Here is a 19,970-nt window from a genome sequence, read left to right as displayed (position 1 = left end):
CAACCGGCACCACCTCTCGCTTCCGAAGGTCGACCACCGACCAGCTCGCGCTTCTCTCGCTTGCGAGGCATGCTGCCGTACGACGGAGAACCCGTACAGGCTCCCTCCACTTCGGCGTGGCAGTGGGCGCCCGCCTACGGCCTCTACTTCAATGCGCTCACGAGGCAGTGGGCCAAACCCAAGCCTGACGGGACCTGGGAGTACGCAGACGGCGTGCAAGAGGAAGACGGCGGGGCTACAGAGCGCGGTGCCGCCGAGCAAATGGGACGCGCAAACCAAGCGGACGAGGAGAGGTCCGCAGACAAGGCGGATCCGGCGAAGGAGGAGGTGCACGAGGGTGACAAGCGTGGCGCACGAGAAGGGCAGGGGCGCCAGCTGCTCCAGTACGACGACGACGGCCCGGCGTTCGACGCAGTCCCGCCAGAACAAGTCTGGCCCGGCTCGGACGACGACGATGCTCCCGCTCCTCCCGACCCTCTCGCCAAAGCCCCGCTCCTCCGCCTCGTAGTCGACAAGCGACCAGACAGCACTGTACTGCCCTCGACACAGTGCGTCGCCTCGATCGACCCGGGCGAGCCCGTGTCCATCGGGCGCGACAAGTCGTTCGAGCGGCGGATCCGCCTGCGCGAACTCGCCGTATCAAAGGCGCACTGTACGCTCTTCTGGGCGCTGGACCCCGAGACCGAAGACGGAGGGTACTGGGCCGTCGTGGACAACGCCAGCACGCACGGGACTTTCCTGAGCAGCGACCGCGGGGATCGCGAGATCCGCCTGTCTGAACCCAAGGTCGCGAGCGTGCCGCATCGACTGCACCACTTTGAGTGCGGCGGCTACCAAGTCTTTTCACTGGTGACCTCGAATTCACCTGACACTCCCGCAGCACGCTTCGCGCCGGCTCGACCACCTTCCGCGTACACATCCACGCTTCCTTCGCCTGCTCGGTCTGCTCTGTCGCATCCGACTCGTCCAACTTGATCCCGCTCATCGCCACACCAAGCGAGGACAAGTCTTCGACGAAGCAGACCTTCTTGACCAAGACGAAGGAGCAGAAGGAGCAGGACCGGCGGGACCAGATGGCCGGTCTTCGCGCCAAGCTGCTCAAGCCCTCTTCCGCAACTTCCGCCTCCTCGTCCTCCTCGCCCTCAAACGGCACGACCGCCTCGTCGCCAGCCAAGGGCGACTCGAAGCCCTCCCACCCGCCAGCCAAACCGGCCTTCATCGACCGCGCCGCGGCCCGTCGGCAGCGCGACGCCGGTTCGTCGTCTGCGCCTCCCGCTCCCCGCCGCGCGCCGCCCGCAGCTGCCGCAGCGTCAGCAGCAGCAGCTCCGAGCCCGTTCTTTGCCGTTCCAGGCGCGACGGCTTCTTCCGCCGCCGCGTCGGCGCGAGCGACCCCGGTGGGGGACCCGTTCGCGCACGACTCGCGCGGCGCGAAACTGCTGTCCAAGCTGGGCGGGTCCGGCGCTGGGCCTGGTGTGCTGGGAGCGCGGAGCGGGAGCGGCGCGGGTCTCGGGACGCTCGTCGAGGCGAGGACGTACGGCGTTGGCGGTGGGGGACGAGCAGGAGCGGGAGGCGGGGGAGGGGGCGAGGCGCGACCTGGGTTGGGCAGCAAGCCGCTCATTGTCGGCGTTGAGCAGCTAGGAGGAGGAGCTGGTGGAGCGGCGGGGGAGAAGCGCGACTGGCGCGATGAGGGAAGGGAGAGGAGCTGGAAGCGGTTTAGGGAGGGCGCATGAGACGGCTGACTCCCTAGAGTGGTGTATCTCTCTTGCTACCAGATCATGACGGCACTAGCGTTACAGAGAAGAGGATTAAGGGACGGGGAGTACGTCCGTTCAGAAGACTCCAGGGGTGAAATCGAATACGAAGATGTCTTCGACATGCGGTCCGACGAGTTCCTTGAACTTCTGGTGCGCCGGGTCCGTGTCGAGGTAATATTGGCGGTCCTTCTCGTCGAACTGGACCACAAAGGTGCACTGCGGAGTCGAGGAAAGCGTTCTAAGCATCACGTTGAACGGCCTAAAGCGAAGGGAACCGCTCACGTCAAACCCCTTGTCAAACGTTTCGGGGCTATTGTTCTTGCCGCCTGTCACTGTGAGGTACTTGGCACTCGAGTCGGGCAAGAGGCACTGATCTTGAAGCGCCATCATGGACGAAGCGAGGAGGTGCTTCTCTGCGTCCGAGGTCGACTCCTTGAACTTGAATGAAAGGACGTGCGTAATTGGGGCCATTGCGACGGTGGATGCAGTGCACGAGTGAACGGCAGGAAGGAGAGCGGCGAGCTGGATCCGCGTTGCCGTCGCTGTCAGCCTCCAGCCGGCACTTTGATCGCGCCTCCACTTGCGCACGTCGAGCTCGTGCTTCGCCGTTCTGGCCGACTCGTGACCTCGCTTGCGCGGATCGGCAGAGCCCAACGAGGACCTATCGCGCTTGCGCTCCCTAGCGACACCCGATCCTCCTCGCCGCTCCACCTCGGACCGCAACCTCGCAACCCCGCACGCACGCCGGAGTTGACAGCATGGTCAGTTCTGTACGCAGCATGTGAGCATCCCTGTGCTGACCCGCTCTCTCGGATTGCTCCAGCACGGCGTCAAGCGCTCGCGGATCCCGCCCGTCCCGGACTCGGAGGAGGTCGCGCGCAAGAAGCGCGAGAAGGAGCTCAAGCGCATCGAGGAGTACCGCGCATTGCTCAAGGACGTGCAGGACCGCGTACGTGGCCGCTTCAACTCTGTCATGAGGCTGCTTCGCTCGACGCACAGGATGTTAACTGATGAGAGCATTGCTCTCTCTGCCGGGCTCATGCTGACTGGATTCCGCTCTCATCATACAGGCTGCATCACACGACTGCTCGGACGAAGCGCTCGAAGCGACGACCCGCTTGCTGTCGCTCAATCCCGAGTTTCAGACGGGGTGGGGCATCCGGCGGCAGATTCTGCTCGATGGACCGCTCAAAGACGCGTGTGTTGCCACTCATAAGCTGAGCAAGTTGACTCTAATCGACTGACGAGACGACGTTGTCCGCAGCGACGCGCCGACGCGGCAGCAGGTCCTCGAAGGCGACCTGCAGCTGACCAACAGCTCACTCAAGCTCAACCCGAAGAACTACAGCGTGTGGGAGCACCGCAAGTGGGTGCTCGAGACGATGCCGGACGCCGATTGGGGGATGGAGATCAAGATGGTCGAAATGTACCTCGAGAAGGACGGGCGGAACTGTGCGTCCGTTCAACTTGCCTGGTCTGCGCCGCAGAAAAGCATGTGCACTGACCTACGGGTTGTTGGGCACGCCCAGTCCACAGCTGGGATTATCGCCGCTATCTGATCTCGTCCATCCTTGACCTCGCCTCGTCTGCCACCCCGACTCCTCGCACCAAGCCTCTTCCCGCTCCGACAACCGAATCCGAACTCGCCTTTACGACGCGCAAGATCTCGGCCAACTTTAGCAACTTCAGCGCATGGCACTACCGCACAAAGCTGCTGGCGAAACTGTGGGAGGAGAAGGAGTGGGGACCGGAGGCGAAGGAGCGGGTCGACCGGGTTGAGCAGGGTGCGCCGTCTGCTGTTTCCTGCCCCGCTTCACTCGCTCACAATCTGTGTTTGCAGAATTTGAACTCGTGAAACAGGCCGTGTGGTCGGACCCGAACGATCAGAGCGCCTGGCTGTACCACCGATGGCTGGTAGGAGACGGTGCATTCCGCCTGCGCGGCTCATCGCGTACATCGCTGACAAGCTGTCTTATACAGGCACTGTACCGATCGTGCGGCGAGAAATCGCATGCATTGAGGAGCTGCTGGAGGAGGAGCCCGATAGCCGCTGTACGTTTCTCGCAAGCTCTCGCACAATACGCTGCTCACATCTGTCGTTACAGGGTGCCTCGACTCGCTCGTCTACTACAAGGGTCTTCTCGTCCGCCTGCTCGAGTCCGAAGGCGAGGCGACTCGGCAGGAACGCGACGAGCTGAACGTCGCGTGCGCCGAGATGCTCGACAAGCTGAAGGAGGTCGACCCGATGCGCAGGGCACGGTACGAGGATCTGCGTGCGCATACCTCCGTCGACTTGGCCTATACACAGGCGCTGACACATTGCGGTACTCGCAGGGTTGCGCATCATCCCGGCGCGGCGATAGTGTTTCCTGTTGTACATCCTTGTCTGTCCGCTCGCATCTGCATTTGACTCGACGTCGTTCGACCCCATCTCCGTCCTGTCGTTCGTCAGAGGGTTTGCGCGAGTCTAGCGTGGCCTCCTCCTGCTCTGCGGTGCCTCTTCCGCTCCGCACCTTTCGCTCGTCTCGGCATGGGTGCACTTGATTCCCGCTGCCATGACCCTATTTGCCTCTGACTGAAGTGCTAGTACCCGCGCTCGGCTCGTTCACAGGCCTCGCTCTCTGGCTCGCTCCCTCAGATCCGTCAACCTCGTCCGGTGCGTCTCGTCCACACGCTCGCCTGCAGCCGGCTAACGGCTAGAGGACAGACCTAGGCGGGCTCATCGACGACCTCGCGAAGCGGCACGACTGCCCGCGCTTCGGTCCTCACGTCACGCTCCTCTCGGGTCTCCCCACTTCCTCCCCGCTTCCTCCCATCCTCGCACGCCTCGAGCAAGCCATCCAGTCCTGGCGCACTGCATCTCATACGGCACCACTCGAGTTGCGCTTCACCCGCCTGGGCAGCAAAGCCGAGCAGGGCGTCTTCTTCCAGTACCTCTTCGCGCACATCCGCGACGACGAGCCGCTCCTGTCCCTGCGACGCGCCGTGCGCGAGGCGCTGCTGCCCGAAGAGGCAGCAGCCAAGGCGGACGACTACATGCCGCACCTGTCGCTCGCCTACGGTGTCGACACGCCCGACCGCCAGGCTGCGTTCCTCATGCGCTCGCTCGTCGATGAGCGCGAGGTGCGCGTGCTCGAGCAGACAGTGGGACAGGGCGAGGAGCGGTGTGAGATCCGCGGGCACGACGGGATGGACGTGAGCGAGGTGCAGATCTGGCGGTGCGAGGGGAGACCAGAGGAGTGGGCGCTGGTCGCGTCCGTGCCGCTATGAAGGATACACACCGACTTCATTTCCTTCGCGCGAGCGGGCCAGCATTCCGACTCTGTACCTTCTGCCGCTTGGAAGACCATGTCGCGTGCTTCTTCCGCGGATGCCCCGCGCTCTCCTGTCGCCTTCCTTGCCGACAGACGCTTCCTTCTGCTGGACCACTCCGAGGGTCCACGCGGTACTTGCTGTGCTGCATGGGCGTCGCTCACTGGTGGCGTGGCGTGCGCGAAGATCACCGAGAAGCAGCGAAGGCGGGTTGGCGCGTCTGGCGACGGACGAAATGGCTAGCACTGCTGCGCAAGGCACGCAGCTTGCGCTACTGGTGTGAGTCTCTCCGATGTCGCTCTCGCTGAAATGCGAGCTGACTTTGGGCCCTTCTCACAAGCAGACTGGTGGCTCCTCTTCGTCGCCTTTGTCGCCGTCGCCTCCCTCGCCGCCATCTTTCGCTCCGACATCCTAGCTTTTGTCAAACCCCGTCGGGAAGCGATCGTGGCGGCACGCTTCTCTTGGCTCGTACCTGTTGCCGTGCTCGTTGCCGTCGAGTTTCCACCGCTAGGAGGGCACGCCGTAACGGTCGTTGCGACAGGAGCAATCTGGGGCTTTGTACAGGGCATGCCAATCGCGCTGGGCGGGACGCTGCTTGGGGAGACGCTGTGCTTCCTGGCCTTCAGGACGTTTCTGCGCAAGCGAGCGGAGCGGTGCGTCCGAGTCTCTTCTCCTTGCGCGCTGAGTGGGCGCCTCATTGACCGCTGAGGCTTCCATTGAAACAACAGGGTCGAGAATGAGAACGCCGTCTATGCCTTGTTTGCCCGTTCTGTTCGCGGCGCAAATCTCTTTGAGTGGGTCCTGCGTGTCTCGAGCCTATGCTGCGAAGACACGGGAAAGGGCAATACCGCAACGGAATCGGCATCCTGACGGCGCTTTGAGACAGTCTCGTGTGCATGCGCCTTTCCGCGTTCCCCGGGCGCATCATCACGGCTGTGGCTGCGACAATCGGCGTTCAGTTCTGGGTCTACTTTCTGGCGCTGTGCGTCAATTTACCGTATCTGATGCTGCGGCCAAGTAGAACCAGCTAACCGGCAAGATTGCATGCAAGGCAGCTGCCTTGCCCTTCCCGAAGAACTGGTCTTCCTCTACGCCGGCGCGTTGTACACTAGCCAGGGCTCCGATTCTGTGAGTACCCTTCCCTGCTTATCCCTGCTTTTCCTCAAAGATGTTGTACTCAGAAGTGTGCGCCGCGCAGATACCTGTCATCTCAACTGTCGTCGTCGTTGTCGCCGGCTTGATGACTCTGCTCGCGCTTGACCTGGTCCTTCTGTTGGTCGAGCGTTCCCACCGTGTGCGAGGAGACCGAACTCATGACCGTTCACCCTCGCAGGCGGATCTGGCGTTACTGGCGCGCGCATCACGCTGCCGAACAAACCGAATGTTCTCCCCGGCCAGCTCGAACCGCAGCCTCTCTGGCCGAAACAGCGAGACCTGCCCGGTTCAAGCGTTCGGCGAGCATATCAAGCACTTCGGCAAGCTCGTCGGAATCGTCGGTGTGCAGCGAGTCGGATGAAGCCAGTCCAGACGAAGACACACGGAACGAAGTGGGAGACAAGAGACGAGTGTACACTCCTTCTCGTGCCCGTTGCGCCAGTACGTTGTTTCGATAGTTTTTTGTATTTCAAAGCAGAGTCTCGCTCCTGAGGGAGATGTCGAAGTCGACGACGCACACGCGCAACTCTCCCTCCTTCCGCTCACAGCTGTCCTTCAACCGTCAGCACATGACAGCATGGTGAAAGCGACACGAGGTGTGCTGCTCGATGTCACCTTCTCGAATTACTTCTGACCTCTGTCGACTCGCGCAGGCGTGCTCGTGACTTGGTGTGCCCGACCGCCCCACCTCACCTCGAGGCGCTGGTCCTGACCCGCCCTCATCTCGCAGCGATCCCGCAGTCAAGCAGATCCTGCTGCAGCTCGACGAGGAGAACCGTTCGAACCGGCGCTTCGTGATTGCCGACCTCGACGAGACGCATGTCCTCATCTCTCCCGAGGCAGTCGAGCGGGTGAAAGACGTGCACTCCCGCCTCTTGCGCCCCTTTGACCGCAAGACTGACTCAGTTGTGTGCAGGACCTCGAGCTCGCGCTCGAAGCGAACCACTGGAACCCGCTGCAAGCCGAGGAGGAGTAGCTCCTTGTCCTCTCCAAGTTGTAGTCTCGCCTTCTTCCGCTTGTTGTATCCACTCGCGCATTCTCTTACGGACTCTGCTGCCATGGGAATCGGCCCAGAGCTCCCTCCGCACCTCACTCGTGCCCGCGAACCCTCTCCCGGCCCGTCTGCGTCCTCATCAGTCGGCCCCGCACCTCCTCCTCCTCGAGCCGACGACAGCGACGACGATGACTACGGCCCTGCGCTCCCGCCCGAGCTAGCTGCCGAGCGCGTGTCCAAGGGCCCCGTCGCTGGACCGTCGCTGCCCGAGGGAGTCGCTGGCCCGTCTCGCCCTCCCGCAGCGGCGGCTGCAGGGCCACAACTCCCGCCACACCTCGCTCAGGCCCGCGCAGGACCTTCCGTCGGTCCTGCTCTCCCGCCAGGGTACAGCTCGCGGCGGGCGTACGACGACGAGGACGACGACGACGATGCAGTTGGGCCGATGCCGCTCCCGGCGGGGTACACGGTCGACGACAACGAGGGCGCGCGGCAGTTCCGCGAGCGCGAGGAGCGCGAGAAGGAGCAGGCCAAGCGGGACAAGGAGGACCAGAAGGTCAAGCGCGAGGAGTGGATGCTCGTCCCGCCCAAGGAGATGGACTTGCTTAGCTGTGCGTCTGCGTTCGGCTCTTGCTCAACTGGTCTGCGCTTCTCCTGCGCACCACGACAGCTGACAGATTCATCTTGTGGACGCCAGCGATCGACACGACCAAGCTCAAGTCTCGCGGCTTCGCCACGGGCAAGGCCGCCCAGTCCGCCTCTGCAGCCAAGTCGGGCCCGTCGACGCTCTGGACCGAGACCCCCGCCGAGCGCCAGCAGCGCCTCGAGGACGAGATGCTCGGGCGCAAACGCAAGGCCGAGAACGCCCCCGTCGAGGACGAGTCGGACGATGCGCGGCGCAAGCGGCTGCGCGACCTGCAGTTGCGCGCAGAGGTCGAGCGACACAACGTGCGTCCTTTTTCGTTCTCTGCTTGTGCTATGGTGCTCCTCGCTGTGTAGCACAATCCGCACGCCTGTCTGGCCCGCAGATGCTCCAGGATCTGACGCTCCGCTCCCCGTTCGCAGGCTTCCGCCCGGTCCGAATCTCTGGTGGACAAGCACACCAAAGACCTCAAGTCCAAGCCCAAGAACGCCGACGACGAGCGCGCGCCGACCCAGATCTGGGACCGCGACAGCATGATGGGCGTCGGCGGGCGACTGATGGACGACGGCCAGCGCGCCAACGCCATCAAGAACGCCAAGGGGCTCGGAGGGCGCTTCTCGGGCGGCTCGTTCATGTAGCTTGAGCGAGCAAGTTCGGGCGGGCGGCGTGTATTACGTTTTGGTGCGAGCGAGCTACAGATGTCGTTCGTGACAGGCATGCTGGGCGGTCAGCTAGAGGGAGAGAGAGCTTGAGGGTTTTGAGGGGGGTGCAAGAGTAGACAAGCGAATGAGAGGACATCAACAGGGCGGAGACAGGCAGGGGGAATGTACGGTACTGATGCGAGACAGACTGGGAAGAGGATGAACATGCGTAGTCAACGAGGAGACTGGAAAGACGAAGTTGTGTACTGTCGGGCGAGGAGACCGGAGCGAGTAGTCTAGCGGAGGGGGCCAGCAACCTCACCAAGCAGGCGTTTTCTGCGGCGTCCTCCCGCGTCGCGATGAGCCTCCCGCGCGAGGCTTCGCCGCCTCATTCGCCGCCGCGCGGCGCTTCCACGCCTCGATGAGGACCTTGACGAGCGTCGACAGCAGCGCCAGGAGGACCGACGGGATGAGCACGGCGAGGTGCGGCCGGGGCGGGAGCGCCGACGGGCCGCTCATCGTCGGCGTCGACCTGGGGCCGCTCGCGCTCCCGCTCGCCTGGCGCGAGCGCTGCGGCGAAGCGGCGCGCGAGCGGTGCGGCGTCGAGTTGGGCACCTCGAACGGGAGGGCGTCGTCGTCGGTGCGCCAGCCCGGGTCCATCGTGTCCTCGGGCGTGCAAGGGGCGGGAGGAGTAGGCGAGGGCGAAGGCGACGGAGTGTCGACGGGGGTGAAGGCGGTGTGCGAGCGGAAGAACGAGCGGCGGCGCTTCGTTGGCGAAGCCGTGCTCGATCCCTCTGCTTGCGCGCTCGTCGTGCGAGAGCGCTTCGCCCTGCCGCTTCCGCTGCTCGGCAGCGCCTCCTCCTCGGGCTTGAGTCCTCCCGCACCGAGTTGCTCCGCTCCGATGCTGGCTTCGCGCGTGATCCGCGTCGAGCTCGCGGCGCGGACAGCGATGTCGAGCGCGCCGCGCGCGTTCCCGATCATGCGCTCGACGCCAACGCGCACGCCCTCGATGCTGCCGCCGATGCGGCGCTGGACGTAGCCCATGCGGCGGGTGCAGTCATCGTAGAAGGTAAGGCTGAACGAGGCGGCAAGGACGGCTGTGATGGTCGCCGCGCCTACAGCCGCGACGACGAAGAGCGCAAAGGCGTTGACGAGCGGCTGTAGGTACGGCACGGAGGAGGAGCTCGAGATGAAGTCGAAGTCGTCTTTTGGCGGACTCAGTGGGGGCTGGCGGCGCTGTACAATGAGGCTAGAGGCGGTCGACGAGCGGCGGAAGAAGGGAGACGAAGTTGCAGGGCCGATCGAGGTCGCCGACGCAGCGCGCCAGCGTGACCCCGTCGAAGGCTTGCTCGACGAGTGGAATGATTCGGACTTGGTGGCGGAACGGCGATACGAGCGACTCTTTGACAGCGAGGAACGGCGAGGCATTCCCGCAGGGGAGCGCGTCCTCGACGTTGCGGCCGACGGTGACCGCGCTCGTGACACCGAGCGCGCGGGAGAGAGCGCACTCCTGGGCGTCCGAGCAGCGGGAGACGCGGCAGGCGAGGCGGTGTCGTAGCGACTTTCGTCGAAGAGCTGGTCGATCGAAGGGAGCGACAGGCGGACATGGCGCCGCTCCGTCTTGCGCGAGACGGTCGTCAGAACGGACGCATGCGATGAGATACGCTTGCCCTCGGCGCGGCTCGGCGTGGCGGTACGGGACGAGCTGCAGCCTGCCGAAGTCGACGGTTCCCACGGCTGCCCGCACTCGTCGAGGTCCCGCATGGGCGAGAACACATTCGCGGATCTTGGCGCTGTGCGATCGTCCATCACGACGTCGCCAGTGTCTTCGTAGCGGGTCTTGCCTCCCGCGCGTCTGCGCCTGCTACCGCCCGTACCACCCGACTCGGAGTAAGGCGACAAAGGGGAGTCGGCGAGGCCCCCCTCGACGAGGCCCGACCGGATCGGGCTGATCCGTGGGAGGTTCTGGGCGGAGTGCGAGGACTCGGGCGAGCCCGGAGCGGTTGCGGGCTGCGAGGGAGGCGGCGTCGGGTTGGGCGTGAGAGGGTGCGACGACGACTTGTGTGCGCGAGACGCGGGCTTGCGGGGCGACGCAGAGGTGGACACTTGCGGCTGTTCGTGCTCGTACGGCGACCACGGCGGCATGGCTGCTGCGGTGTCAGCGGGAGGAGGCGAGCAGGTTCAGCTCGCAGCACGGGGAAGCGAGGGTCGAGCGACGGCAGCACCGCGGGGCGAGCAGTGCGCACCTGTGTGGGTCCGAGTGCACCTCTACGGTGCTTTTGGGGCAGCGCCTGCGCTCGCTCGGAGGAGAGAGCGGGACGACGGCGAAGGGGAGGCACACGAAGCACGCGCATCTTCCAGGAGCCAACGTCTGCCCGCACTCGAGCCCGAACAGACGCTCCAGGATGCCCGCACCTTCGCTCCGTCTTGTGTGCAATGGCGTCAAGCCCTCAGGCCCGGCGGGCACTTGGCCGCAAGACAACGCCCACCGCTCGTCTTTCGCCTGAAAGACGCCCGACCATCCTTTCCTCGCGGCTCTCGTTCTCATCCGCCCACTCGACAGCGCAGGGGTCCAACAGGTTACATAGGGAAAAGTACAGAGTCCTACCGAGCAGGCGCAGCAAGTAGAGTCACCGTTCACCGGCGCTAGTAAGCCCGCTCAACCTTTCTCCGCGCGGAAGCCGGCGGTCCCGTCTGCTGGAGCACCTCGAGGATGCCCGGGTACACCTCCTTGATGGCCGTGTGCGCCCAGATAGGGTCTTGGTGCTCTGTGTGTGCGCAGACGAGCCCAGCAAGCGGGACCGTCAGTCCGAGTCGAGACAAGCACAGGGCAGTGCCGGGGCGCACCGTAGTTCTCCAGGGCAACGGCCTTGACCAGGCGTACGTGCGGCTCGTGACTCCGGATGCGCTCGACGAGCGGCTTGCCCAGGACGAGCGTGTCGAGGGTGCCGTAGAAGATTGCGAGCGGTGGCATGGACGGCGGGAACCATGGCTCGGTCGTTGTCGTGTCAAAGACGCAGTTCTTGTAGCTGAAGATGCTCATGTCTGGCGAGGTGCAAAGCGTCAGTCTAGGCAATCGAGCAATGGGCGGACGAGCGGCGAGCCAGAGGAGGCCGAGGCAGCGAGACGCACAGTCTGCGGGCAAGCAGTAATCCAGTCAGTGCACTGCTCAAAAGTCGGTAAAAGGAACGCAACCTGAGACGTACAGAAGAGCAATTCCGAGCTGTTTGGCACCGCAACAGTGCGGAAGAACTTCGGGACCTGACGCTTGAGCCTGCTCGATCCGTCTCAGTCAGTTCCACTCTTCCCCGGGTCGATGAAGACATAAGCTTACCAGTTGTGATCGTGGAAGCCAAAGATGAACGCGAAGACCGGATTGGCGAGGTGTCCGAAGAGCCAGCCGGGGAGGTACCGCTGGAAGAGCGAGATGGCCGGGATGAACTCGCGCACTGTCGCCCTCTCCCTCGTCAGTCTGCGAGCTTGTCTTTGAACATGCGGATAGGAGACGCACCACCAAAGACAAGGCTCCACACCTTGCGCGACTTGGCGAAGCGGCGCATGAGCGAGAAGGGGAAGTGCCGCAAGCACGGACCGGCATAGACGGCCGGTGCGAGCGAGATGAAGCACGACAGCTTGTTGCCGAGGTCGGGGCGGACGCCGCGTGAGAGGGCAATGTACACTGAAAGGACGAGAGTCAGCGGAGGGACAGACGACGATAAGGCGAGGCGGAGCGGATGCACTAGTTCCACAGCCTTGCGAGTGTCCGATGTAGGCGGGCTTCAGGGACGGGTCAGTCGATGATCCGCAAGGTAGAAAGCAAGGCATAGCTGCGCACCTTGAGACCCGTCTTCTTTCCGACATAGTCGACAATGGCGGGCAGGTCGTACATTGCGATGTCCTTCACCTGTAAGGTGCATCGCGGTGTCAGTCGTGCTCAGTCGACGACAGGGAAGACGGGCAACGCACGCCCCAGGCCCAGTATCGCGGGTCGGAACGGGGCCACTGCATGTCGCAGAGTTGGACACGTCGGGAGCCGCGTCAGCAGGCCTTGCAAGTTTGTATACGATAAGCATGAAAGTGCGAACCGTGCGGTGCGGCATGCGGATGTTTGTACGGATGTTCGAGCAGTAGACATCGTAGCCCTGCTCAAGCAACCAGAACGCGAGCGAGCGCTCCTCGTTGACCACTGCGCAGAACAGGCGAATTAGCCAGGTACTCGACACAGCTTCGAGCCGTACGCACTGAAGGTGACCGAGTTGGACAAGATGCCGTGCTGGAGGATGACGGGCGGACCGGGCTTCTCGCGCTTGGGATCGCTGAGGTGGTGCACACGCAGCACGAACCCGTCCTCCGTCTCGACATCAACGTCCTCGCAGCGCCAGCCCCAATACTCGGCGTAGTACGCCGCACGCGCAGAGTAGCGCTCGCCCGAGACCCGCTCGGCGTACTCGCGCTCGACGCGCGCGCGTGGCGGACCCTTGTGGAACGGGTTGACCTTGTGCCAACCGGCGGTGAAGAGCGACAGCCCGACGACAAGGAAGAACGCTAGCGATGTGCCGATCGCCGATGCGAGCTGAAAGCCGGCTAGCACGCAGCGGCGGTAGAAGGTCTGGGTCGGGTAGTTCGGGCGCGGCAGCTCGTGAACAAAGCACCGGTCGTCTGTCGTCGCAGCAAAGTTGTTGGACCTTGCGAACCAGTCGTGTGCGCCAGAAGCCGCAGAAGCCGCAGGCGCGTAGCGCAGCTGATCCACATTCCGCCTGGAGGCGAAGGGATCATCCCTGGTCGACAGGCGCGTGTCAGGTTCGACAGCCGGCCCACGAGCCACTGGAAGTACTCACGTATCCGCATGATCCTCCGGCCGACCGTATGCCCTTCCTACGTCGCCGGATTCAGTGTCGTGAACAGGAGCACCGAAAGGCGATGAGCGAGTAAGATACTGCAAAACCGCTTTACCGTCAGCTCCAGGACTATGGAATAGTCGGATAGCATCAACGCACCCCGTCGTCTTGCCCATCCTCATCCTTTACGTGCCAGTCTCCGACCAAAGTGCCCAAAGGACGATCGTGGTTGTCCTGCGCAGCGCGCTCCAAGTCGCCGGTGCTCAAATCTTGCCAGTTCTTCTCATCTCGCATGCCCCGAGTGTTACCGCCCGACTCGTGCGCGCTGGGCAAGAAAAGTCGAGGTCAGCGAGCCGAAGTGGGGATCGGCGAACAGAAGGCAGTGGTCGGAGCGCACGCGTCCGGGTGCGCTGAGTGGTCGACATGTGCCGTCCTCCGGCTGTAGTCCTTGTAGTTGTCGCCCATACGCGCTCTGGCCTCCAGCAGGCAGGTTGTGGAGGAGGGGAAGGTGAAGTGCACGGTCGCCGTGCTGCCCGACCAGACCGGAATAGCTAACGGCGACCTCAAGAGTGGTTCATTTGGAGCCTCGCGGGCTTCTGCGCAGGCCGTCGTTCGGATGTACCTCTAACGAGTCTTGAAAGCAGTGACCGGAGTGCGCGACTCGTCGTGAGCGCGCTCGAAGCTCGGGGCACGGCAAAAGGGCGATCTGCCCATTTCGCCGAGGTAGCCTTTGGTCCGAGACAAGCGGCGCGCATGGGCATCAGAAGCAGGACGCAGAGACGGAGCCGGGTTGCCAAGCAGGAGAAAGCGGAGGAGCCGAGCCTGTTGCGGCGAGACAAGCGGGCCACTTAAGCAACCATTACAGATGCGATGCTACTCATACTCCGGTTCCGTTTACGCCCTTCACAGCTCGCCCTTGACCTTGTTGACGACGCCGCTCGCCGTATCCTCGAGAATGTCGATCAGGCCGTGCGGCTCGCCGACCTTCCACCGCGCAACGAGGACAACGAGGCCAATCGAGCAGATGAGAACGGCAAGGTCGTTGAGGCAGGTTGAAAAGAGGTCAAAGTAGCGGACACCTGTCTGGATGGCGAGTCCCAGCTGCGGCGAGAACTGCGATAGGAGCGGGAGGACCGAGTTGAGGATCCCGGGAGGTGCAGGGCGGTTCTGTAGATATCCCGGCGAGGTCAATGGTCTGCGGATACGCAAGCCCCATCGTGGTAACGCACGCGAACGAGGAAGAGGCGCGTGGTCTGCAGCACGAGCTCGACGCTGACGAACATCCAGAGGAGAGGCTGTAGGCGTGGAACGAGGTGAGCCGGGTGTCATCGCTTGACAGGACAAACTGCGGACGCACCACTTGCGCAAGCGAGTGAATGCCAATCTTCTGCAGCACAGCCGTCTCCTGCGGGCGGTGGTCGAGGAGGACGGACCACGCCTTCCAGTCGATGCCGACGTCGGACCCGTTCCACCCGTAGGCGGTCATTCGCTTGGCGGGCTCGTACACGAAGACGGCGTAGACGGCAAGGCCGACCATGGCGACAAGGTGGACGAGCGGGAAGACGCGGTCGAGGAACGTCTTTGGTGCCGGAGGGAAGGGCGAGGTGGGCGGCTGCATGAAGGGGTTGCCCGGCGGTGCGCCGCCTGCGCCCGCTGCTCCTGCGCCTGCACCAGCTCCTGCGCCGCCTGCCCCGGCCATCATCTGCTGCATCATCTGGGCGAACATGTAGTCTGCCCCTCCTCCGCCGGGCTGGCCGCCAAGTGCGGCGAACGGGTTCTGCGCGCCCGCCGGACCTGCCCCGCCGGTGCTTGCGAGGAGCGAGAGCGGGTTCTGCGCGGCCAGGTCGACCTCGGCGGGATCGTCGTTGACATCAGCCAGCGAAGTCGGCGGAGCGGGATTGACGTTGGCGGGACGAGGAGGGATGCCGCCGGTCGCTGTGAGCAAAGCAGTCAGTCCTGTACAGCCCCACGATGCACGCTCGAAGCTCCACAAAGCGACGACGCACACTCGGACACGATGCGGCCCTCGCCCTTTGCAGCGCCCGTAATCTTGGCCAGGCGCTCGTTGCTCTTTGCGAGCAGCTTGGCTTGGCGAGCAGCAGCCTTCTCGCGCCGCGCGGCAGCAGCAGCGTCTTCCGACATGCTTAAGATGGGGAGGATGAGGTCAAGAGCGGAAGAGGTGATCGTCAGGTAGTCGAGGACATTGCTGTTCACTCTGCGTAGATGTGCCTTGGCATTACTGAAGCAAGCGCATGCTGTTCCGTGCTTGAACGAAACAGCTTGATATCCATGCGACAACGAGGAACGACGACTACTCGACAACAACGACCCACTCTGCAAGACCCTCCTCTACAACTCGACGACCTGGCCTGCCTTGTACGGGTGAATAAGAAGCTCACTGAACCTGTAGAGAGGCAAGCGGGACCGTCGTGAGCGCATAAACTCGAAAGGGGCCGAGGCATCAACGTACTTCTTCAGGCTCTCCGTCCCGCGGACCTCCTGGCTGAGCAGCGGCATCTTGACGATGTGGAAATCCTGCTCGTCGCGCGAGTGTGAGCTCGTGCGAGGGCATAAGGCCGGAACAAACGGGATGCTCACCTCGCCGTACAGCTCGTACGCCTCCTTCAGGTACTTCTGCTGCTGCTTCCATCGGACCTGGCAGTGCTTGCACGACGAGTCTGCGCATCGTGACTCGTCAGTAAGAGTAGGAGGTAGCTCCGACCGGAGGCGAAGCGCACCGTCATCCGGGTAGAGAAGCTGGTTGACCACAATGTCGTGCACGTCGATCTGGTACTGCGTGAGCTCCTGGATAAGGCGCTCCGTCTCGTAGAGCGACAAGAACTCCGAAACTGCGCGGGAGATAGAGGATGAGAGCAAGTCGACAAGCAGTGGCCGGGCAAGACGCACTCATGACGGGGACAAAGGTCGTCAAGTCCTGCAAAGACGAGCAGATCAGCAACTTGATCGACGTAGATTACCCCAGAGGCCCAACGTCTACACGTCGTGACCCGGACGTCACAGTCGAGTCGCGTTGCGATACTCACCGAGTTCTTGAACTGCGCGTTGACCTCCGTCACGACCTCGCGCATGCTCTCGAGCTTCTCAAACATCTCACCCGTGTTGAGCCCGCCGCCCATCATCGAGCCAATCTGCACGCCAGTAGGAAAGTAAGTCAGAAGCTGCGCACGCACCGGCACAGCCATCGCATTTCCGCAAACTTCTGCGCACCTGGTTGAGCATCGGCCCGAAGCGCCCCGACAGCCCGCTGAGCTTGCCAAGCGCCTTCTCAAGCACCGAAGGGAACGAGAGGAAGCGCAGGGTGTGGCCCGTCGGCGCCGTGTCGAACACAATGACCGAGAACTGCATCGCCTTGACGTGCCTGCGCGTTCTCAGAGCGTCAGTGCTGGTAAAAAAGGAGGTGGCTGGATTGTGCGCACTTCATGACCTCGGCAAAGCCCATCGCCTCGTCGATACCAGGGATGGCGAACGCCAGGTCCTGCATCATGCCGTTCATGCCGCTGTCCTCGCCTGCGCACCCTCCTCGATATCAGCTCTCGCGTCGCCCGGAAGGAAGGACAAGTAGAGCGCACCCGACTCGACCATGTCCTGCATGCTCGCGCTCGGGTCGATCTCCATCGCAAAGAGGTTGTCAAACCCATTGACCTTGCTCGCCTCCTTGCCAAACTTTTGCGAGAACGCGTCCGAGAGGTTGTGCGCCGGGTCGGTCGAGCTGTCCTCGTCACAGGGCACCCGTCCACCGCGTCAGGAGAGGGGAGGGCGCGGGCAGAGGTGGGGGTCACGCACATGAGGAGGACCGATTCGCGCACTTTGGCGAGCTGCACGGCGAGACTGCACGACGTGGTCGTCTTGCCGACACCACCTGGGAGCGCACACGTCTGCGTTAGCCTCCACGCGGTCCGAGAGGCGCGGCAGAAGCGACGGGACTTGCCCTTTCCTCCGACAAAGATCCACCGGAGCGACTCCTGGTCTAAGATGTTCTGGAGCGTGGGCTCGAGCGAGTCGCCCTCGGGCTCTGCGCATACGAACTTGGCAGCCATTCTGAGCTGATTTGAGAGGCGGCGGGAAGGGAGGCGACGAGGAGCGGCCGCGCCGGCGACTCGAGGCGATCTCGACACGTGCCCGCTATCATGCTTGCATGTTCCAGTGCTTTCCAGATGACCGTGGCATCGTCGCAGAGGAGCCCTTCGAGGATGCGGATCGGAACGACAAGGATTGCGACCATTCGAGGAGAGGGGGAGAACAACTACGACAGCTGTGGTGAGGCGCGAGACGGCCAGAGGCAGGCGTGCATACATAGTGATAACGACCGGTAACCATACGAAGGAGTGCGAAGGACGGACTGCAGGCGATAAATCAGACGAAGAGGGAGTGGAAGCGAGGTTCAAAACCGGCCGTAGGCCATCGACGGGTCGCCGAACGCGCCCGGCAGCATGTCGAGCACGTCATCCGCGTCCCGGTGCGCGCAGTACTGGGCGCGATCATGCTCGTCGTCGTCCTGTGCGGAAGAAGTGGCGCCGGTGCACTCGTCTTCGAGGTCGGCCGACGACGCGGGCGTGTCGTCGCCCGAGAGGAAGTACGAGTCGTGCGAGCGCGACGACGAGCGCGAAGAGGACGAGCGCACGCGCCACGAGTCGACGAGCGAGGCCGACGAGGACAAGGGGAGGTGCGTCGCCGAGATGGGCGGCGTCTGCGTCGCGACGTAGAGCTCGTGCAGCGAGGTCGACGACTTGTGCGACGACGCGAGGGCAAGATTCGACGACCGGCGAGACCGCGACAGGGGTGGTCGGCGTGACAAGCCTTCGGCCGCATCGCGCGCAGTCATGCTCGACGAGGCCGACAGCATCGCAGGTGTCGTCACGCCACTCGAGGGCGGGAGGGACTCGATCGACGCGGCGTTGACGAGACGGCGCGAGCCTGTCGAGGCCGTCGAGCCGATCGAGCGACGCTTGTCGGGCGTCTCGGGCTGCTCGGTGATGCGGCTCAAGTTCGGATGCGACGCCGACGTCGGCAGGTGCTCCGCCTCGGACAGGCCAGGCGAGACGAGCGGCGCTCGCCCGGGCACCACATCCTCCGAAACGCTGCGCTCGACTGCCGGGCGCGATACGGGTCGGCCGATCACCTCGAAGCCGCGCGCCTCCGCCTCCTCGAATCCCGGCGTGAGCGGCGGGTCAATGCTGATCATGCTCGATGGCCGGGAGCTGGACCCCAATTTACCCTTTCCAAGCTTGAGGGCACGCGTCCAGACACTGCCCGACGCCGATCCGGTTGGCGAGGGCGGCACGGGCGACGAAGGGCCGGCGTTCAAGCTGAAGCGGTTGCGCACCGCCTTCGGGGACAAGCGCGCTACGCGCTCGTTGTCGGCGAGGTACAGACTCTCGCTCGACGACACTGTCGAATTACGCTTCTTGCGCTCGACCGGAGGCAGCGTCTCGCGCCGGATACCAGCAGGGAAGGCGCTGAGAGGCGAGGGCGAGTCCTGACGAGATGGCGAGACCTCGGGGTGCTCGTAAGCGAGCGGCGAGCTGACGAAGGACGACGTGGAAGAGCGCCAACTGTGCCGACGCGCAGGTTGCACAGGACGTGGCGAAGAAGCGGGAAGAGAGGCGGAAAGTCCGGGCGCAGCATCTTCGACCGAGGGGTTCGTCGCGTCGTTGAACGGCCGGAGAAGGTACTCGTCGTCGGTGCGAAGTGTGATCTTGGGCGGCGCGTTCTTGCGCAGCTTGCGCGGCGCACGGTTCTCCTTGACCGTCTCGTTGCGCGACAACGCCGCGGCGGCCACGCCCGCCACAAAGTCCGACGGCGCAGGGGTTGCCGACGTAGAGGCGATGGGCGCGAGCGGGACATCGCCCGTGCTCTTTGCGCGCGGCGAAGCCTTCGGACGGACTGTCGACTTGCGCACGAGGTTGAAGGGATTGAGGCGAGGCGCGAGGGAGGACGGGCTTGCGAGCGGTTCCGCGATGCTCTGGTCCGAGAGTGGGTAGATGGCGACAGAGTGGCGGTGCTGAGGCTCGCTCGGACGGCGAGGAGGAGAAGGTGTGGTTTCGGCGTCGCACGAGGGAGACGGCGAGGGAGGAACAGCCGACGTGGGTGAAGGTGCCGGATTCAGGAGGCGATACTCGGCGAGTAGGCGGGCGGATGTCGACAAGTCAAACAGGCCGAAACGCTGCACGATGCGGGCAAAACAACGAGATGTCAACAGGTCATCTTGACTGAACAGAGGCGGGACGAACGCACGTTGAGCTCGTCGAGGGTCGGAATGGCGCCGTGAACGTCGTCGAGCATCTCGCGGAAGACGGGCGTCCTGGGTTCGACAGGACTGGCGATGCTTGCTGCGCCCGTGACCGCGACCACCGCGCCGGTCTCCTTTTCCGACACCTCCGCGTCGGAGGCGTGGTCCTCGACGGGCAGCACGAGTGCAGGTGTCGACACGCAGGCAGCCATGGCGGTCAGGCGAGAAGCGAGAGGGGGCGAGGGGCGGCGCGGAAGGGGCGGCAACAATGAGCGAGGGGCCGGGGAACACAGCTCGCCGGGCGGTGCGTGCGCCGGCGTGGCGGAGGAGGCAGTCGCGGCAGTTGTGCTTGTGCGGTGCTACGCCGTCTCGCTCTGCTCGAAGGA

General features: G+C 63.9%; 11 protein-coding genes across 11 annotated transcripts; 5 read left to right on the top strand and 6 right to left on the bottom strand.

Annotated features, from left to right (window-relative positions):
- Positions 1-69: 69 nt before the first annotated feature.
- On the top strand, positions 70-1,730 carry JCM10292_000565 (uncharacterized protein; the record flags this gene model as incomplete). The annotated part of the gene is made up of 2 exons (XM_076649468.1): positions 70-821; positions 881-1,730. 2 exons carry the CDS (start codon positions 70-72, stop codon positions 1,728-1,730), a joined length of 1,602 nt encoding a protein of 533 aa, XP_076505059.1.
- A 99-nt stretch (positions 1,731-1,829) lies between these two features.
- On the bottom strand, positions 1,830-2,225 carry JCM10292_000564 (Dabb family protein; the record flags this gene model as incomplete). Its single annotated transcript, XM_076649467.1, has 2 exons — positions 1,830-1,970; positions 2,037-2,225. 2 exons carry the CDS (start codon positions 2,223-2,225, stop codon positions 1,830-1,832), a joined length of 330 nt encoding a protein of 109 aa, XP_076505058.1.
- A 287-nt stretch (positions 2,226-2,512) lies between these two features.
- On the top strand, positions 2,513-4,117 carry BET4 (Rab geranylgeranyltransferase BET4; the record flags this gene model as incomplete). The annotated part of the gene is made up of 9 exons (XM_076649466.1): positions 2,513-2,515; positions 2,578-2,703; positions 2,825-2,952; positions 3,019-3,206; positions 3,284-3,538; positions 3,595-3,678; positions 3,735-3,806; positions 3,860-4,027; positions 4,089-4,117. The coding sequence occupies 9 exons, from the start codon at positions 2,513-2,515 to the stop codon at positions 4,115-4,117; spliced, it is 1,053 nt and encodes a 350-aa protein (XP_076505057.1).
- A 167-nt stretch (positions 4,118-4,284) lies between these two features.
- JCM10292_000562 (uncharacterized protein) lies at positions 4,285-5,024 on the top strand (the record flags this gene model as incomplete). The annotated part of the gene is made up of 3 exons (XM_076649465.1): positions 4,285-4,288; positions 4,366-4,410; positions 4,462-5,024. 3 exons carry the CDS (start codon positions 4,285-4,287, stop codon positions 5,022-5,024), a joined length of 612 nt encoding a protein of 203 aa, XP_076505056.1.
- Positions 5,025-6,798: 1,774 nt separating this feature from the next.
- TFB5 (TFIIH complex subunit TFB5) lies at positions 6,799-7,197 on the top strand (the record flags this gene model as incomplete). Its single annotated transcript, XM_076649464.1, has 4 exons — positions 6,799-6,817; positions 6,875-6,890; positions 6,952-7,081; positions 7,138-7,197. 4 exons carry the CDS (start codon positions 6,799-6,801, stop codon positions 7,195-7,197), a joined length of 225 nt encoding a protein of 74 aa, XP_076505055.1.
- Positions 7,198-7,279: 82 nt separating this feature from the next.
- Positions 7,280-8,493, top strand: JCM10292_000560 (GPALPP motifs-containing protein 1; the record flags this gene model as incomplete). The annotated part of the gene is made up of 3 exons (XM_076649463.1): positions 7,280-7,823; positions 7,910-8,160; positions 8,278-8,493. The coding sequence occupies 3 exons, from the start codon at positions 7,280-7,282 to the stop codon at positions 8,491-8,493; spliced, it is 1,011 nt and encodes a 336-aa protein (XP_076505054.1).
- Positions 8,494-8,814: 321 nt separating this feature from the next.
- On the bottom strand, positions 8,815-10,641 carry JCM10292_000559 (uncharacterized protein; the record flags this gene model as incomplete). The annotated part of the gene is made up of 1 exon (XM_076649462.1): positions 8,815-10,641. One exon carries the CDS (start codon positions 10,639-10,641, stop codon positions 8,815-8,817), a length of 1,827 nt encoding a protein of 608 aa, XP_076505053.1.
- A 501-nt stretch (positions 10,642-11,142) lies between these two features.
- JCM10292_000558 (uncharacterized protein) lies at positions 11,143-13,799 on the bottom strand (the record flags this gene model as incomplete). The annotated part of the gene is made up of 13 exons (XM_076649461.1): positions 11,143-11,264; positions 11,344-11,541; positions 11,703-11,770; positions 11,831-11,945; positions 12,008-12,175; positions 12,237-12,273; positions 12,332-12,400; positions 12,463-12,498; positions 12,582-12,682; positions 12,739-13,274; positions 13,335-13,432; positions 13,494-13,659; positions 13,732-13,799. 13 exons carry the CDS (start codon positions 13,797-13,799, stop codon positions 11,143-11,145), a joined length of 1,782 nt encoding a protein of 593 aa, XP_076505052.1.
- Positions 13,800-14,237: 438 nt separating this feature from the next.
- Positions 14,238-15,476, bottom strand: JCM10292_000557 (uncharacterized protein; the record flags this gene model as incomplete). The annotated part of the gene is made up of 4 exons (XM_076649460.1): positions 14,238-14,501; positions 14,564-14,629; positions 14,692-15,269; positions 15,341-15,476. The coding sequence occupies 4 exons, from the start codon at positions 15,474-15,476 to the stop codon at positions 14,238-14,240; spliced, it is 1,044 nt and encodes a 347-aa protein (XP_076505051.1).
- A 207-nt stretch (positions 15,477-15,683) lies between these two features.
- GET3 (guanine nucleotide exchange factor GET3) lies at positions 15,684-17,392 on the bottom strand (the record flags this gene model as incomplete). The annotated part of the gene is made up of 11 exons (XM_076649459.1): positions 15,684-15,738; positions 15,805-15,869; positions 15,933-16,012; positions 16,073-16,183; positions 16,242-16,269; positions 16,379-16,483; positions 16,563-16,713; positions 16,772-16,862; positions 16,925-17,064; positions 17,139-17,214; positions 17,284-17,392. 11 exons carry the CDS (start codon positions 17,390-17,392, stop codon positions 15,684-15,686), a joined length of 1,011 nt encoding a protein of 336 aa, XP_076505050.1.
- Positions 17,393-17,736: 344 nt separating this feature from the next.
- On the bottom strand, positions 17,737-19,796 carry JCM10292_000555 (uncharacterized protein; the record flags this gene model as incomplete). The annotated part of the gene is made up of 2 exons (XM_076649458.1): positions 17,737-19,518; positions 19,590-19,796. 2 exons carry the CDS (start codon positions 19,794-19,796, stop codon positions 17,737-17,739), a joined length of 1,989 nt encoding a protein of 662 aa, XP_076505049.1.
- Positions 19,797-19,970: the final 174 nt, after the last annotated feature.

The sequence above is a fragment of the Rhodotorula paludigena genome (genome assembly GCF_050403205.1).
Source record: "Rhodotorula paludigena JCM10292 DNA, Rt_paludigena_JCM10292v1_ctg24, whole genome shotgun sequence".
NCBI lineage: Eukaryota > Fungi > Basidiomycota > Microbotryomycetes > Sporidiobolales > Sporidiobolaceae > Rhodotorula > Rhodotorula paludigena.
This window is presented reverse-complemented; position numbering and strand designations above follow the sequence as displayed.